Raw genomic sequence first — 19,470 nt, forward strand, 5'->3', positions numbered from 1 at the left:
GCTATCAGGGAAACTCTGGACCTGGAAAGTAAATATGCCATATTTCCCCCTCCCACACCAGGAACCCTTTCAGAAGGAAAAATCCACCCTCAGACACACTATTAGAGATGTTTACCAGATGTGTATCTTCCAACTCCCGATGCTCTAAAACTTCAAATATCACGATGTAATGTCAGAATTACATTTTCCGACAACATGAACATGGACCCAGAACAACAAAATACATCAACAATACTAATTTAGTTAATGTTTACATATTTTTCCCACTAGGACAGTAAAATACTGCACTTTTATATGTACAATAACTTTATAAAAGCAATTCTGTAAAACAGAACAAATATACTCCACAAACATTCTGTATATAACTCAAGGTGAAAGAACAAAATGAATGAGGCCAAGACCACAGTAGTAATCATTTTCTTGTGTGTACAGATGATAAACATTTGCTCCAAGTTTGCACTTTATACTGACTTTGCACAAAAACAGGACATATGGTTGCAGTGGTTACTGACAAAATGCATGTGCAAGGAAAACAGACATTATCAGACATCTTGATAAGGCATCTTGCTTGCTGGTGCTGTAGTGCTGCAGCCAATGAAGCATGCATGACCATGACATTATGAAGCTATATGTACAGTGACAAAAAAGAGAAAAACAGCTTCCAGTAGTATAAATCAAAGCGATATGCAACATCTGATCACATGTTGGAGCCAAAAGTGTCCCCTTAGAAAATGGTAGACTTTATACTATTAATCATCAACTAATAAATTAATACATTTCAAAATAAAAAAGCTAAATTAGCAAACTAAATAATTAAAAGATCATTACAAATGTGAAGTTTCATCACTTTAAAGATGTAATTTGAGAATAAGAATAAGAAATGGCGAGAAGTCGAAGGGAGCCCAACTGCTCATTATCCACTCTGCTGTATGTGTCTTTGGTAGTAGCAACTAGCTGTCGTAAGATAGTAGCTCAGTTAGCCATGGAGCTAAGTGGCCCTGTTAGCTGGCTGGAGTCTGGAGGACAGTATCCTCGGATGACGGGGGAGTCAGTGTGGTCAAATGGGCTCAGCAGCCTCCCAGTAAACATGGCTGGATACCAGACTGGGACTTAAGACAGTGCAGTGGTGACTGTGGACTATGACTCTGGGGACAAGAAGGCATGGTAGGTGAGTAGAAGAATCATGAAGCAGCAGAGGAGTGAGAGAGAGCCGGGAGTCAGCAACAAGGGAAAACCGTTGAGGATTTATTTTGACCAAACCAGATTTGATTGTGGAAAGATGAACCAAAACTGTTTTGACAAATTTTTTCCCATTTATGTCGAGTTTGAATTAAATGTATCAGACGATGAGTTAACGTGGCAATTAAGCTCGTCTTAGTTTAGTAAAAGAAAGAAACATGAATTCAGACAGTGTCTGGTTGTAGTTATCTGTTAAGTACGGTAAATCGGTATAAAAATGTTTCCTTTCATGACCTTTTGTGAGTTTATTTGTTTACTTATTAGACTACAGTGTAAGTAGCCACCTCCCAGTTGAAACTACAGGGACTATAAGTGGTATTACAGGACAGGACGGGTCGGCTAACTGCAGTAAACATCTCTGCAAATAAATACATAGATGTCTTTGACATAGAGTCAACACTGCTGTGTCTTCACACTCTGTTGGTAATTTTAGTTCACTTTTTGGATCTTTTAAAGGTAAAATTCTGTCCATATCTTACAAATTGCCCCATTAGGCGATAAATATAGAAGTGATGGACTTCATACACCTCATGTCCCTCTCTCTCCAACCTAATCTCTACTGTATCTTTGAACTGTCTTTTAAAAGCAAATAACACGAGAACAAACAATTTAAAATCAAAAAAATCTGACTATATACATAAAACAAAGTGCACAAACTAAAACAAATACTTCCAGTTTACTTTAAGTTCAAGTGTTTTTTCTGGAAATATCAGGAAATCTTTTAAATCGTTTTTAACAGCACTACTCATTTCAATTGTCTCAGTAAATCAGCAAAGCTAATCACTGTATTTCATGGCGTTCATTCTCTGCATTGCTGGAGTCTTCTTGAATAGTGCTACATACCATCCACTGCTTGACATAGTTAGAATTTGAGCTTTTGTGCTCAGGAAATGAATCAGAGTCTATCTGCTCTGTGCTGTTTGAGTCTGAGGCTCCTGGGCTGCTGCACTCTCCAAAACCACTGTCAATGGTGTCCAAGTCCACGTGAGGGTAGCCGTCCTCTGACGCCTCGTTTGAGACGAATGAATCAAGTGATACCCTCTCTGGTTCGTTAAGCTGGACATGTGGCTGAAAGTTCAGTTCATTAGATATTTGGTTTTCACGATGTGGTAATAGCCCCCTGGCCATCTGATGTTCCTCTAAATCAAAGCCAGCTTGTTCTCTGTTGTCTTCTCTAAATGAACCAAAGCTTTCTCCATCTTGGTAACTTCTGAGGGACCTCTGTGACGCGACTTCCTCCTCAAACTCTTCTTCTCCAGACAGGGTTACAGTATGGATGGAGATGTGTCCAGTGGAGTGACCGGTGCCCTGTGAACTGCCGCCGTCCGGGAAGAACAGCAACGAGTTGCTGTGAGGCTGCAGCACGTGGAGGAAATGACCACCTTGTCTCGTCTCGTTGTCATCCATGTAGCTTGGTTTCTCATTGTTCCATTGGAGGACGTCGGGCTGCTTCTCACTTCTCATCTGAACCTGTGAGCTGGTCCCCATGTAATCGTACTCGCTGAATACAGGCTTCACCCAGTCCTGCAAAAGAGCAAATGGAAGACATTAATTTGGAGTACAGGACTAACAACACGGTGACACTGAATAGCTGCTTCTTTGCTTTCTTGCAGAGCGTTAGATCAGAAGAATTACCACTCTCAAGTGCGTACTGTAAAAATGCAAGTGAACATCAATGATGGTGAATGCGGGCTGTGCAAATTGTGAGGTGCACGGAACTCAGGTTTATAGTCCACTTGAGGTGTCAACCACACACACGTCTTTGCTAGTGGTTGAGGTTGCAACTTGGGAACTCAAACTTCCCCATGAAGTTGAACTCCATGCAAAGCTGTGATGCAAATTTGCTTTGCCAACGAATGCAAATGTATTAATTTCTTCCTTTGCACGTCAAAAGAATGGAATTGAACGAGAGGCAATATTGCCACTAGAGCCCGACCGATAATTGATTTTGAAACATAAATCTTTTGCAGTGATCCTGCAAATCTGGTCATCAAACATTTGTGACACAGATTTGTAACTATTATATAAAATGACAGCATTGCAATGGAACAGTAGACTTCACTGGGAATTTAGTCATTTTAAATTCTATTCCACTTTTTTTCTGCACTATAACCTTTAAAAAAGGTTTACATACAAGCCGATACGATCGATAGGCCAATACTGCCCAATAACATCGGCCAACAATATATCGGTCAAACTGGCCATTTTTACTCTTCAGTAAGTGTTCATTTGTGAGCTGTAGAAATGTTGGTAAGTTGATGTTTTTAGCCTTTGGACAGGCTAGCTTCCAGACTTTAAGCTAAATTAAGCAGCGGTTGCCTGTAGCCTCATTTTTAGCTCACAGTCACACGAGTGGTAATTGTACTTTCCATCTAGCTCTCATCAAGAAAGCAGATGAGTGTGTTGATTAAAAAAAATTCTATTTGCATATTTGAAAATAAAGTGCATAAGGGCATTTTCACACAACTTATCAAAGGGAAGAAACTCTTTATCTACTTTGGTGTTCAGCACGCGTTTAACCACCAATACTACTTGATTGAACGTGTGGTTGGCGCAAACCTACATGAAACTATTACTTGGGGCTTTCACGGTGTTCATCCGGATTCATCTGACATTAAGCTGCTACTGTTAAGGACCACATACATCTTATAATTAGCCCAGTACAGGCATAACATGATGCTAAAGTACAGGGAAATATTTCATGGGTTCCCCGAGGGAAGGACATCAGTTTTCATTAATACCTGAGTGTCTGAACGTTTGTCTTGTGTATATGTTTTCTTCTACCTGCATGTTGAAAATATTGCCTTTTTAGGGATAAAACAAGAGCATTTTCTAGTCTAGCAGAGTCTGTAAATCAAATAAAACTGAGTGGATCAGCCTAACATGAACAGACTGCAGGGATTAACTCAAAAACATAATGAAAAAAAGCCCATTTTCATATATATATTTATATAATACTTGAGTTTTACCAGGATATACTTTTAATGTAGGACTCCCCACAAATCTACGTGGCTGTACTTCAACACTTGCATGTTACTGAAAGCCTCTGCAGCCAACTAATGCCTCCATTCAGCAAGGTGATGCCCAGATAAGCATGAATCAGTCTTTTCAAAGGCCACCACATCCTGATATACAGAGCTCGTCAACATCACTCACAACGTCTCTGATCCGCTGAGAAAAAGCAAACAGTCTGCACCACAAGAGTAAGATAGTGCCGTCAAACTAGAACAATGATTTATAAAAGAGGTTCAGCCTGCTGCAGTGATCCTGCAGATTCGACGTACAAAAAATAAAATATAGCAGATTAAATCTCTCCGAAGCGTGACAAGGACTGCACTTAGAGAACTTCAGACCTCTCACAAAGCTCCATACAGTAAAGACGTGTTGTTTCACTCTCGCACTTAAACCTATAATTGCACCAGATTTAGGATGATGTGATCTTTTGATTGATTTGATGAAATTGAGAGTGCAATATCCTCAAACTGGGCAGGAGAATATGAAACTACATGTAAACTATGAGTGAACCTCTTTAATAAAACAATACTCATTGTGATTTGAGATTGGTGGCAAATTTGAATTTAAAGTGCTCAGTGGATTATTTGAAAATATGTAGGACTAAACATTGGGGACCAAATCTTGTCATCAAAACATGGAAACTGTTTAATGACAGAGATCGGAGTAGATTATAGATTATTGTCAACATATTTTACTGTTCCTACGTCCACTAATGAAGTCCTCAAAAAGGCACATGCAGCTATCAGTGTCAATGTTTGTGTGGTTTTAAGCTTGTAAACAAGTTTGCTTTGCCTGACAGCATTTTGCTTGTAATCTAATTATATCTTAAAAAGGTCCTCATTTAGGGCAGATTAGCACATTTAGTGTAGTGAAGAGAATTTCATTTTTCATTTTTTTTCTTTTCTATGTTGTTATCTGTCTTAGCTTCCATTCTGAAAGTATGTCCTCCTTGTCATTTGCTGCAGCAGCGCACTCTGCTGACCAATGTTTGTAACTCCACACTGAGCTCAACCTCACAGGCTGGTTGAGGTTAAATTATTCCATTCAGAGGTAATTGTGTCCAGGAGCAATTATGACAAGATGAACTATCACAATGTTTTTGACAGAATACTCCAATACAGATGATGTGATGATATTGTAAGGAATGGAGGAATGTTTTTAACAGATAAAGTATCAAAATACAAAACAAAACTCTACGGGGAATCATAAGTAACAGTGACATACTGATGAACCAGGTGACACCAGAGGCATTTATCATTTGTTTCACTCAGCTAAAACTGCTACACCTGTCAGGCCTTTTTAGGTTCGTGCTTTTATTTTAGGCGTCTACAGTCGTTCTCTACATTTTAGTGTTGCAACTTCCCAGAAAAATCTGGTTGATGTTCACCCCTCCCAGCACTCAGGCTTTTACCTCACAAGGGGTTTTTTGAATCCAATCAGAACTCATTCGCACGCACACACTTCAAAATTCACAAACACACTCAATAAAATCTATTTTAAAGCAAATTATATAACCAGTACAGGCAATGTAATGTAAAAAACTATTCCCCAGTCTAAAATATGTTATTTTTATTTTATTCTACACATCCATCTGTCCTTCCGTAGAAATAAACTGGCCTGAGCAGGCACACCCACCCTGTCTCTGTATCAACTCTGCGGGAGTTTTTGCAACCACAGCCGTGCTGGGTGCGTGTCTAAGGGCGTTAACTGCATAGTTCTGACAACACAGCCTTACAGAAGTCCTGGTAGCTTGTTAAAGGCAATGTTTCTGAATGTATTTATTTGTATTTTTTTTTAGCAACTAGACCTGTTTTATCATCAAAAAGACATGGGACCAGGAAAACCTTTTTCATAGTGATAAAATATATAAGACAGCAACACTCAAGTCTATGACTGAATTCCCCTGATCTGGGTTTCAACTATTTAACAGCTGCTTCTTTACTGGACACTGATCATTTTAACCATTGTTATGTATTCTGTACATATTTTAAGGTATTTTCATAGTTTTGGTTTCTTTTGTTATTTAAGAAGGAGTATATGTAAGTCAGTTCTGTCAAAAGACAGAAAGAATAATTTCCATGAGGGGAAAATATACAAAGGTGATGGAAAAGATAATAATAGAAACATCCGTAAGAAAATAAAGACATGTAAACCACACTATTTTCACTTTGTGCACCTATCAAGTGAAAAACAGGTTGTTTTTAGCCTCACACAATGACACATCAAAGATCTGAAATCGATGTAGCAGGGGTATTTTCCACTGGGGTGGAACAGGTTGGGGTGTCATACACAAGTATCTACCCACAGTATGTCAGACAGATGAAAAACGAAAAGCCTCTTGAAGCCCCTGCACACTGAGTCATTCTCGTCATGGGGACCTTAAATGTGAAGTCAAAGGGAAAGTCCCATTGAGCAGGGTCCAGATGTGCCAAAAGTCCCCTCTTGGGCAACACCTGCTGGGCCAATTTGGAAATTACACACAAAGCCTACTGAACTGTGAGAGTTTTGCTTTCTCTTACCTTGAAGTTCCCTCCATAGTTGTTGTAGAGGGGCTTGAAAAACCTATCTGGCCTGGGGATGTATGTAATCACTTGGATTTTATTCCACAAATACCTGAAACAGATATAAAGTTGTATTATTAAAAGAGAGGAAACAATTAAATAACTGAAATAAATTAATTATACAGTGCAAAGCTGAGTCAAAGCCACACTTTTGTGTAAGACTAAGCATGATTCTTAACAATTTTTCTGACAAGCATTGAATGTGGGACGAAAAAATATCGTCATAATGAAGTTCAGTGGTGGTGCAGAGACGCCCTGGCCTTCAGGTCACATCATGATTTAATAGTTTTTTCAGTGCAATTTACAATTGTGGTGCAAAAATGATCAATCTCCATAACAGTGAATCATATTGTAATATCTGTCAAAAATAATTGCAATGCTATTTTTTTCCACTTCTAACTTATATCTTGAGCGCTTAGAAAGTAATTCAGGTAATTATGTGCTAATGTGCAGTGTTTCTGTTAACCCATTTTGTTCCACAGGCATTGCTTTTAGCTCGCCAGAAATACACTCACTTGCCAGTTTATTCAGTACATCTAGCTAAAACTAATGCATCTTAAAACGATGTTGATGTGAAATTGAAAGGAGCCACTCTGAGACCTTTTTTTATAAGGAAACTAAAAATAATGACGAAATCATCTTCTCTGTTCTGCTGCAGAGCACCTCTGGTAAACGAAAAGATACACAAGGGATCCTTTGTACCATAAAATAACCAAACTGCACTATAATATCCTTGTGCCGAGAGATTTCAGTGAAATACGTTCACATTTATGGCTGTATTCCTGATGATTTGCGAAGCATGTCACGTTTTTGTTTTTATTGGTGAGGCAAAGAAAAATGTCCCGGGCCGGTTGGACAATTATTCTATTGTATTCAAGAGCAAGAGAAAATTAAAATGAAAAGCTTTTGTTGAAGCTGTTTCACAGAGGTGTCACTTTGGAGGCTGCAGTTTTCTGGTGCTGTTGATTTGAGACACGTTTCTAATATTTTGTCTCCGGTAACTGATATAAAAGCAGCAGTGTTGTCACCATACTAGAATTCCTAACTTCGATACAATACCGTGAAAATAGATACAACTTCTCTTTTCTTTGCTTCTAGCAGAGAACAGCAGAAAGACTTTATAACCACTAAATATAATGCTGCAGAAACTGAGCACTGAAACTGTTTAAAATATTCTGAATCTATATGTATCACTTTATCGATATATTTGACAGCCCTCAAAAGCAGTGGACAAAAAATACAACCAAACCACAAACTGCAGCCTCCAAAATGACCATGAGGTTGAATCGACACCTTGCTAAAACAAAAACTGAACATTATAGCGAACATGAAGGTAGGATTAGTTTTATCTCAGTCTACCTCACAAGCTGAAAGCTGAATGAATATCACAGATGTCTGTGAAGCAAACTGAAAATTGTCTGAGCACAAAAGTTCCTCTACGACTTTGAGCTCGTATTTGTTTCATGTAACTGTGTGCACGTTATCAGTGAGGTGTTCTCGGTTCTCTGACACTGATGCTCTGCATGACTTCCTATGTCTGCTAGCCTTTTCAGTGCATTGTGTTTCTGCACGTACAGCACAGCAGTGGTTTCTCTATATGTGGGAGGTGGTGCCAGGAAAGTGTAGATTGAAGCAGTGAGAAGCTTTACTAATCATTTACAGGAAGACAAGTGTTGCTGACCTTAAGATTTAAGTTGCTTTCATTCTGCTGAGCTATTTTTCTGGGCAATGGATGCCGATTCAGCTATGTGTGCAATCAAAAGGAAATGTAGCCTTTAACACCATTTCCGCATTTTATTTCTATGATTAGCAAGTGGCAAACTCCACTGTAGTTTTGCAATATGGAATTTGAGCATTACGAATCGCACATGCACGTGCTTTAAAAAAGAAATGGGCTGACATTCTCACACTTGTCAGAAAAAGAAAGTAACTCCAGCGTTTATAGTACTTACCTTCTTTTAAAGTACAGTATCAACAGGAGACCAAGGCCAAGAATGATGGATGGGGCGATGTATAACCATAAATAATTAACTCCTGTGACGGAGATATCATCTGGAAAAAAAGAACAGAAGTTATATAATAAACAAACTTTGCAAACGTGCTTCTGAAAAGTTTGTATGGTGGAGCAGTGCAGAAGCACACACACGTATGATGGTCTGAAGCATAAAAACCTTAACAAAAACAACATCTGTGACTGGCCTCAACAGTCTGATTCAGCACGAGACAAAGGTTAATTATATCCTGGTTCCAGGATCGAAGGCACAATGCTCTCTTACTTTCAGTCTCTGCAGAAGTCGAAGACTCTGTAGTCGTCCATTCCGCAGTGGAGCTCCACTCGCTCCATGGACCATCATAGAGAATGCCAGGACAGTATCTGGTCTGGACATCCACGGTATAGTTGAAATGTGGCTGCAGCATCTCGTGTTCTAACAGAACGTGCGTTTCTTTTGCAGAAAGGGAATAAACTCGATCCTGTGAGAATGAAACAAAAACACAGCAGAGATTTGCATGAGGGTCATTATCAAAAACAAATGACGGTAAAACACTGCAACGGACTCGGAAGTCCACTTTCATTATCATTATCATTATTACCTTTGACAAGTCTTTGCTTTCTCTTATGCGCACTGTGTACTCGAGACAATCTTCCATATCGTTGTGGACCCAAGAGAAGTTGTAGAGCCCCTCTGTGGTTGTAACTTTAACATCAAAAGGAGGCGGCAGTTTCACTGTGAAAGTACAGTCCCAAGAGAACAAGGGGAAAATTATGAAATTTAAAACGTGTGTATGCCAATAATACTCCACACCACAAGTGGCAGTTGAACATCATTTTTAGCTTTTGTTTTAAAATGGAGGGTGAAGCAGGTGGGTGGGCGTTTGCAATTTTGGTAAGTTGGGAAAGTTGCCAGAATTATTCTTGTCATTGCAACATTTCTGAACTCCTAAACAAAACAGAAAATCGTTTGCAGGTTTCAATGAGAGGGAAAAGGTTTGGAGTGTTTCACATCATCTAAAATGTGTAAAAAGAAAAGCTCAGACTGATTGGATTCTTAGAAATCCACATTCAACTTCTTATCAACAACTTTAACACACGTATTTTAATGTCAAAAGTGAAGTAATTGCTGTGACCTCTTTTCATTTCTGTGTTATCCTCTTATTTGTTTAACAGAAATGACGAACAATGAAATGTCAAATCGAGTATTATTATCAGTTTAACTTACCCATATCACTCAGGGCCCATGAGGATGACTCAACAGCGTTCATTATTACTGAATCATCATGTTGAATGACTGTTGAGTTACAATTTGTTCCAATGGATGCAACGTCAATGAACATATCCGGAGACATTACACACCAGGATTGAGGTGGTGTGACTTCGCAGGAGTCATTAACCTCAGCCCCATCTTCACCCCTACAACAGATAAACAGTGTGTTATAATCAGTGACGCCATGTGCCATCAGACAACATCTCATCTCAGCGGTTTTTCTAGAACAGAGCAGATGCAGTGCAGGTTTAATACCTCACGGTGATGCTTCATGCTGGTGTGTTTCAGTATCTAGCAGCTTAAAGTTCTTTACTAAAGCCTGAACAACACATCAGAAGACTACAAGTAATGATTTTTTTTCATTATTGAATAATCTTGCGATTATTTTCTCGATTATCTAAAACGTAATGATTATTTATTATTTAAAGTGATTGCTAATTCAATTTACAGTCCAAAATCCAAACACATGATTTTTTGTTTTTGCTGCCATTTTTGCTTAGTTTAGAGGTTTTCAAAGCCTGAGACAGTGGGCCTCCCCTCAGAAAAAGCTTTAAAAAGGCACCCCCTCACCCCCCTTAGTTTACTTGTTTGGGTTAGCTCAACTCCTGGATGATCATGAGTATGCTATTTGATCTTGTAGACACTCAACAATCGAGCCATGACAGCCAAATATTGCTGTTTGACATAACTGCAGACTATAGAAATACATTAAAAAGGTCCGTCCTAGAGCATTTATTAGTTTCGGACTCTGGGAAAGTGGAAAAATTGCCCAGATCACACACCTTTACACTTTTCTACATGATCGCCTTTGATAATTAATGTAATAATTAATGTAATATTTTCTCGCTTCCATTCAAACAGCCTCCCCTTTGAAGCCCCTCTGTGACGGCCCGCCCCTCACTTTGAAAACCTCTGTTTGAGTCTTTACGGTCGTTTAGAAACAGCGTAGTCATTACATAGTTTGTCCACCAGGGACTGATACATATCTGACTGAGGAATCCTTCGACGAATGTAAACATTTTTTATGTAAAAAGTGTTCAAATTCCTTTTTTTTTTTAAACTTTAAAACATATATATTGGTTTCATAATTGCATAACCAGTTGGGCTGTATGTTACATCATTGACAATTAAACGTGACATAAACTGGATGTTATGACTCAGTGAAGGGTGTTAATAATTTAAATATTATGATGGAAATTTTGCAGCAATGCTCTGAGGAAAGTGCAATACAGTGCACTGTGTCAAAAGTCTAATCAGCACCCTACAGAATTTCCATTAGATCAAAACAATTCTTCAGAAGCGACTCCATTTTCAAAAGGTACCCGAAAGTGACTGACGGCCTACGATCTATCAAAATGTTGGTAATATTACAATTACAAGGAGCACAATATTCAACAATGACCCAACTTGGTGATCCTTATCATAATTATTTGTAATTCAGACAAGGAAATCAACAGCTAGCTCCGAGACTATCATTGGAATTAAAAGCTTGTGGTGTGAGACAACTTGTACCTGCACTTGACGTTGATGAGGACAGATGTCGGCAGAGGGCCTGTGCAGGAACAGTTCAGTGAAGTTTCGTAGTCGGTCGAGCAGGTGACATTGCAAAAAGACGTGACTGCAGCAGAAAAAAGAAAAATGCAGTCCATCTTACAAGGTTGTATTTAAATTCAACATGAATGTCTAACTCAGTAAATCATTTATTTGACAAATAATTGATATTTTACTGAAGTTAAAAACTCAATTTCAAGGAAAAGTTGGCCAGAGCCGCACCATCAAGACAAAAACACACTTATTTTAGTATTTTAGTAAAATACTAAGCTCATCTTGAATTGATTACGTTAAGTGGGGAAAAATTTTGTCATATCATTCGTCATTCAGTTCATATCAATACAGGAACAAGATACTGATTAGATAAGCCAACTCACCACCATGACTGAACAAAGTGAGGTCCCACAGCAACAATAAGAAAACAGGTGGAAGAGCCATGGGGACAACCCACTGTTATCAGCCGCTGGTTAGACAGGAGGAAGCCCAGCAGCTGAAACTAAGTATAGACATACTGGTTATTGATTTGTTTTGTAGATAAATAAAATGATTAAACACTAAAAGAAAAAAAAAAGATTCAGCTTTTGCGGTGGGATTTGCTGCTAAACTGGGACAAAGGTTAGTTATAAAATCGACAAAGCCTCAAAAATCCATCTACAATCTCACATGTGGTAAGCACCATTCACATTAACGTCAATATTTAAATTTATTAACAAGCATTAACGTTTACTCGACAGAATTAAATGGTAATTAAATTTAACAACTTATCTCTCAAACCATCTTGAACAAATCATTTTCAATCAACATTTCCTGTTCTTATTCTAATAAAGATGAAAGCATGACACCATCTTACCTTTTTTCAAATGTCAAATTCTGCCACTCCAGTCAACAAGCTTACAGAGTCAACGATGCACTGACGCCTTTGTGAGACCGTCTGGTGGAACATGCTCTGGTTCGTCACAGTGAAGGCGTCATCATCAGTGGCGTGACTAAGGATGTGGTTTCAGACCCTTTTCGCTGCGTCTGAGAGGTACCTTCCCACAACATCCACACTGCTGCTATGAATACGCAAAAGTTAACCAGAAAAGAAAGAATTGGCAACAGGAAACTAAAAGTATTCTCTACAAAATAATTCTGTCACTATTTTTGTGACACCCAAGCAAGGAAAAAAAAATATAGGATGTTTGTAGGCAAGTTCTTAAGTAGTTTCAGATTAGGACGGAAATACACAGACTTTTCATGAACTGTAAACAACCACTTCTTTCCAAAACAATGTGTTTTTACTTTCAGAAATTATATATATATATTTTTACAAAACACCTCCCCGCTCATGCCATTTTGAACATTTACCATTTACTCAAAACACGACCAATACATGTCTCAGTACTGAAATGAGTCAAAACACTGACACCCGAGATGCTTTTTGATTGCTTTCACAAGACCCTAATCATACTCCTACATGTCTACAATAACAGTTTATTAGGGGTTTTCGGCAGTTCCCAGTATGTGTCTTGTATGAAGCCAAATGAGTCAGAATCCAGCTGTAGAGCCCCTCAGAGCTTACTTTTAATAACTAAATTAGCTCTAAATATTATAATATTATTATCTAAATATACGCAGAGCCTTTTCAGCTACATGTACACATTCTCCTGCAGGAGTTAAAGCATTAAACATGATCCATGTCTATTAGTGTGAAATCGGAACTATAAAAAAGTGCAACAACAGCTTTTTTTTGTACGACTGGTGGGCTTTTGTGATATTTAGATCACCAAGTAGGTGTGCAGACGTGTCTCATCTGATGTCATTAAACAGACGTTAGTCAAAGCAAAATGTCAGTGTATCACGCAAAAACCACACATAGCTGAACACCTGCGGTGCGTCGGATCGCATTAGTGGTCCATGACCAAAGCTAAAGCTGAACCATAAATAATACCTTTGTGAAGCTGTTCCTGTGTTCTGACTCCCCTTCAGATTTTTGCAGACGCTTAAAGCCACCAAACAAAATTTGACTCCCTAATCTATCCTCTGTTGTCACTAGTTATAGTTGACTTTATACATAAGTAGTAGAGGTCGAGATTAGGGATGCACAATATATATTGGACAGATAAATTATCGGCCCGATAATGAAAAATGCATATAATCTGTTATCGGCAGATAAAGAAATTACAGCCGATAAATCTAGCTGATAATACAAAGCCAAATTGCTTGACTTGCTGACTTAACAAGTGCAGCATCTACACACGGTAGGTGGTGGTATGCACCTTAAAAATTGTTTTGTGAGCATCCAATTAAAACAGAGAAGAAGAACAACAAACACGCTGTTTTCGCGCTCATAACGCCGAATCGATGCACCTGTGGAGAGCCACGCAGTGCAGACATGAGCCACACGTCATCACTGTTTTTTTTTTACAAGACAAACACAACAACGAGGGAAAAAGTCTTATTACAGCTATGGAATATCAAATAAAACATCTTTGCTCACTGAATCTTAGCTTTTCTCACACTCAGGTGTGCATGTATGACAGGTTAGCAATTTATTTTTAAAATATAAAAATGTTAGTTTCTATTATTGGTTATTTTATCGGTATCAGCCATGAGAGTCAGGTAATTATTGGTTATCGTATCGGCTGAAAAAAAATCAATTTAGTGCATCCCTAGTCGAGATATGCCAAAAGTGAGTTTGGTGTGTGTCACAACTCTCATTTTTGGTTTCAGAGGGGAGTCAGATTTTGGTAGATGCAAAAAGCGACACAACAAAATTCAGGATTTTGGTTCGTGTCACACTTTAAACTGTTTAATATAAGCCTAAGAGAGACTTAAAATTTGTTTAGTCAAAGTTGCAAAACGAAACTACATGAATCAAAATCCCCCATAAACCACCTCACTGCCCATTTACTATCACTTTTTATTTTATATGCAGTAAACCAAATACAATTAAACTGTTTCCAGTAAACACGTTTTAGCTGAATGCAAAGCGGAGTGTGATTCTGTGGGGGAGTGGAAAAATTATGTGCCAGCCGAAGTCTTTGTGTTGAAGAGTGGCGGTTAAATGTCTGAAGTGATTTTTATGCAATGCAATGGGGAGGTCGTCTGAGGACAGGGCAGAAAATCACTGTGAGAAAGAAAAATTAGATTGCACCTTTAGGTGTTAAAGTTAAACTGCCTTTTCGCTGATGCAACATACTTGAAACATAAACTTCACAAGAGTTAGTGAGTCAAGTTCAACCAGTGATGACTTATTCCAAGCATAGATCGAATCACTGATCTTAGTTGTCATTCTTTTAAAATCACACACAATTAACTGATACATTTCTCACAAATAAACTCAAACACCACCCCTGTCAATCTCCTACAATACAGACTGCCACTAATCAATCACAGCTATTAAAACATCTACCACTGGTCATGAGCAAGGCACTGGGTTTAAAACTGGGGTTGGTCTCAAGGTGCTGCACTGCGGAGCTGCAGCAGTTAGTTATCCTCTATTCTTTCACTGCCCTTAAACTTTTTCTGTTCTTAACTCCTCTGATGTGATGTTGTCTTCTTATCGTCCTTTATTGATTTTATTCTTTTATTTATCTCTATCTTTGAATAACATTTCCACTCGCTTTATGTTTCTGTGATCTTGCCCGTTTTATGGCTTTTATTCTTTTACTTATCATGACTCATATTGTCTTGTTGTGTTTTACATTTTCTGCTCTGCCTTCTTGTTTTATCTTCCTTGTGTTTGGCTTGACTGTTGAGTGTTTATTCTGTAATATTGGCTTTCCAAGTGTCCTGCTTTTTCTTGTTTGTCAAAGCACTTTGTCAACTCTGCTATATAAATAAAGTTTATTATTAGTCAATTAATCAATTACTTGATCAACAAAAACCTAATTAGGTGTGTTTCACCATTTCAACAATCAATTAATCAAGTTGCAGCCTAGCTGTACTGTAGCTGCGAGTTAGGATGGGTTAAATGCAGAGGATGAATTACTTGTCATGCTGTAGTTCCTTGTAATGTGCTGCTCCTGTGTCTCTCATTTTATTGCAACTCAGGTGCAGGTTAGAGCCTAAAGTCATGTCCAGCGTCCTCAGAAGCTTGATGCCCAAGACGTTCCTAAAGCTTACAGCCATTGGGCTAAATGCAGCTGCAGTGTCTTGTACAATTATTTTACTGCCACTAGAGGTCACTGTAAATGAGCCTTAACTGGAACCTGCTGCAGGCCACAGTTCATCTCAGTTGTTGATTGAATGATTTCGCCCACATACATTAGCAAGCGTGGTTTGCACCACATTTAACAGAAGTGCAGATTTCACCTGAAGGTCCTCTGATCATAATACTCTCAGTTTTGTTCCCAAAGAGAAGAAATCAGTTTCTAATGTGTTGGCTCATTCTCTGTATGAGGAATGCAAATGTGCAAAACATTTGGCCGTGATCAGTATGGAGGGACACACTTGGATGGTTTGTAAAAAATAGAGGTGTGAAGAGGCAAAAATGCAGCTGTGATTTCGGGGCAATGAGGTGGGAAACGGAAGCCGTAGATTGCACGTGTCATACTGGACAATGCGACTTCAGTTTTTAATCTGCAGCAGCAATACAGGAGCCCAATGTAAAGAGTCTCTCTCAGGTGTGATGTGGATGAAAGACTGTGGCGTAATGTAGATGACCAACATATGAAAAAGTAAACAGGCTGCCTGAAATATTTTTTTTATTTTCAGTTTTTGTTTATTTCCACTAATATGAACAGATATGAAGAACTTATTCTGTGTTGAAACAGAAGCTTGTTTATATTTTTGCTGTCTTGAGAAAGGAAGTTTTTGTTGCAACATTTTCTCTTTTAGACTAGACTAGAATTTTTGAGTGTATGGAGACCTTTCGGAGCATGTTTTTATTTCGGCATTTCTGTTGGTCATGCCATTTATCCCAGGTTATTGTTTCCATGAGGGAGCTTATTAAGTTATCTCTCACATTACATGTAAACCCAGTGGTTCCCATTGATTTCCTAGGCTGTGGCTCTGTTTTTCAATGACTGAAATGTTAAAAACTTTGCCTCTTTCATCTGTTTGGAAAAAGCACAATAAAATCTATATCAACGCACAATGATAATGGGTGATGACAGACACACTGTTAAATACAATATCAGCTTAAACTTTGAGTTCCAACCAATGAAAAATGAAGAAAAAAGTGTTGAGATAATGTACCTTTGTTTGCCTCAATAGCTCTGGCATGTCAACCCATGCTGTTCACCTGAGAATAGGATGCTGCTGAAGTAGGCCATGAATTGCAGAGGTTGCAGAATTGCCATCTTTGCACTCTGCAGAGGCTGATGAAGGCGTTGCTGTTTCAAAACACACAGAGGGAAAGATGTTTCTGAACAAAGAGAGAACCGTGTCTTCATGCAAGGAGGAAGTAGTTTCAATATATTTTAGGCTAACAGATTTTCTGGAGAAACTAGAAGTCAAACCACAAATGATTCAATGTCTGGGATGGAGGTGAGGATATTATTCATATTAAGGGTGTAAAAGCAAGAAATGAAACTGTAAACATGCTTCAAAAATATGACAACAAAATAAAAATGACAAATCATAGGCACGTGACAAGTTTAAACTCTGAAATTTTACCACTAGTTAAAGGTGACTATCTAGACTTTGGACCAACCTACCAGAGATAAGGCTCTAAAAGTTAACGACTTCTTTGAAATCACCTCTTATAGACTTGTTTGTTATGTTACAGGCTGTCAGGATATCAGATTTTCATTACATGATAATTGTGGCTGAACAAATTCACAATAGCGATATTATCCTGATATCTATAGAAAATTTGGGAAGATATAATGCTATCAGTCAAATTCATCTTTAACGCTGTTTATTGTCCAATCCAATCCAACTTTATTTGTTAAGCACTTTAACACAACCAAAGTTGACCAAAGTGCTGTACAGAAGAATACAATATAAATACAAAAATAAATTAAAAGACAACAAAAACATGAGTAAAAGCCACGCAATACAAAGCAATAAAAACAAGGAGATAAAATCGACGTCTTACCGGGTGTCAAAGGCCAAGGAGAAGAGATGGGTTTTAAGAAGAGATTTAAAAACAGACAGGGAAGAGGCCTGTTTAACGTAGTGAGGCAGATCGTTCCATAGTTTAGGAGCCGACACAGCAAAGGCACGGTCCCCTCTGAGCTTCCGCTTGGTGTTAGGCACACTCAGGAGCAGCTGATCAGCTGACCTGAGAGAGCGGGCGGGGGTATAAGGGTGTAGAAGCTCAGAGAGGTAGGGCGGGGCAAGACCATTCAAGGATTTAAAAGCAAATAAAAGAATTTTAAAATGGATCCTAAATTGAATTGTGTGTTTTGTCAATTGAATTACACTTAAAGTACAAGTGTGGGGAGGTGGAGAGAGTCGGTAGCCATAACTGTACAAACACAACTACACTTCATGATTTTTTCTATTTTATGACGGGTGGCAACCAGCGTTACAGGGGCACTATGTAGTTTCGGAAAAGAAATTCAAAGTCAGAATTTCAATATTTACAAAATTAACGAGGTAATAAAACAAACTCTGAATTTTTTATTTTTTCTATAGCTGTTCTCAGAGGAAAATAAGGTCCCAGGACACTGTTTGAAGCTAGAAAGGTGGCAGGGTCCGCCACATATAAACAAAGTAAAACAGTATGAAACTGTGTTGTCCTTTAATGTCAGTTTGTTTATTCAGTCATGAAAACAAAGACAGTTTGTTTATTTAATTTGGCACAAAATAAAAAAACATTCATTGAAGATCTTTCTCTACTGATCCCAAAAACTACATAGTGCACCTTTAAGGTATATCACCACCATCTGCTATAAGAAGGAAAGAAAGGGACAGAAATGATTTAAGAGGCGATGGATTATTTACACAATACTATCATTTTTAAATATCGACATCGATATATGTGGCAACACCCCTGGTGTATTGTTCTGTTATATTATCTTCATGAGCTTCCTGTTTTTGCTTTGTCTGTCAAAGCAGTCTGCAAACTTTGTTTTTAAAGTCTCTATGAATAAAGTTATTATTATTATTATTATTATTATTATTATTATTATTACTGGTCTTCAAAATAGCCAAATGATGTTGAAGCATTATGACTGCTGCACACACACACACACACACACAGAGAGAGAGAGAGAGAGAGAGAGAGAGAGAGAGAGAGAGAGAGAGCGACCTAATTTTAGTACCTTAACGGGAATACACAGTAGAAACACAATCATATCCAAGTGTTACTCACTGGGGAACTCCATCGTGTCTTGCTGGTTTCGTTTTCACATCGTGATTTCTCTCCTAACTCTGCTGTACGTTGTAAAAACCATCAGTTCCTTTCCATTTTCCATTTAAAAAGCCACTTGTCCCTCTCGTGCACCACCAGGTGACACTCGTCCATCCTCACCTCACCTGCAGAGTCCTCTTTAGTTGTCATTTCCACGTTCACAACACTTAAATCGAGCAGTTTCGACTTTAACGATATGGAGTCATTATCCATATCCAGTTAATTGATGAGCTAACAACTAACACTGAGTTAACTGTCTAATAACTAATAGCTAACTAACTGTTAGTGTCAGAAATTGATGTTTTCACTGGGAGAAAATTAGTTACGTGTACATTTTTGACTACTTTTCTGCATAAAAAAGACGCCCATTAAAAGTGAAAGTAAGCCAAAAGTCTCTGCTGCTGCAGACGACGACTTCTTCATGTGAGTTTCAGCTGTATTTCAGCTTACAGACGTGGTAGACCCACAGCGCCACCATGTGGTGCAATGGTGGTAGTGCAACCTACTCTCAGGCTTGTCAGGCTGAGGTGGAAAATAACCAGTTGACCATATTAAA

General features: G+C 38.3%; 1 protein-coding gene across 1 annotated transcript; it reads right to left on the bottom strand.

The window, feature by feature from the left end:
• Window positions 1-401: 401 nt before the first annotated feature.
• On the bottom strand, window positions 402-19,268 carry il21r.1 (interleukin 21 receptor, tandem duplicate 1). The gene is made up of 11 exons (XM_073486150.1): window positions 18,876-19,268; window positions 16,811-16,947; window positions 12,480-12,681; window positions 12,007-12,125; window positions 11,591-11,696; window positions 10,034-10,224; window positions 9,408-9,541; window positions 9,092-9,287; window positions 8,768-8,867; window positions 6,774-6,867; window positions 402-2,763 (listed from the first exon to the last, which is right to left on the bottom strand). The coding sequence occupies exons 4-11, from the start codon at window positions 12,065-12,067 to the stop codon at window positions 2,020-2,022; spliced, it is 1,626 nt and encodes a 541-aa protein (XP_073342251.1). The 5' UTR covers window positions 12,068-12,125; window positions 12,480-12,681; window positions 16,811-16,947; window positions 18,876-19,268; the 3' UTR covers window positions 402-2,019.
• Between the last annotated feature and the right edge of the window lie 202 nt (window positions 19,269-19,470).

Source organism: Pagrus major, chromosome 17, assembly GCF_040436345.1.
Source record: "Pagrus major chromosome 17, Pma_NU_1.0".
Classification (NCBI taxonomy): Eukaryota; Metazoa; Chordata; class Actinopteri; order Spariformes; family Sparidae; genus Pagrus; species Pagrus major.

What these genes read in the sequence shown, in the direction of transcription:
- il21r.1 (XM_073486150.1), bottom strand. Translation starts at nt 12,067, where the DNA reads ATGGCTCTTCCACCTGTTTTCTTATTGTTGCTGTGGGACCTCACTTTG. An exon ending in CACTTTGTTCAGTCATGGTG is followed by an intron (nt 11,697 to 12,006) that starts GTGAGTTGGCTT and finishes TTTCTGCTGCAG; the next exon opens with TCACGTCTTTTTGCAATGTC. An exon ending in ATACTGTACTTTAAAAGAAG is followed by an intron (nt 6,868 to 8,767) that starts GTAAGTACTATA and finishes TATCTGTTTCAG; the next exon opens with GTATTTGTGGAATAAAATCC.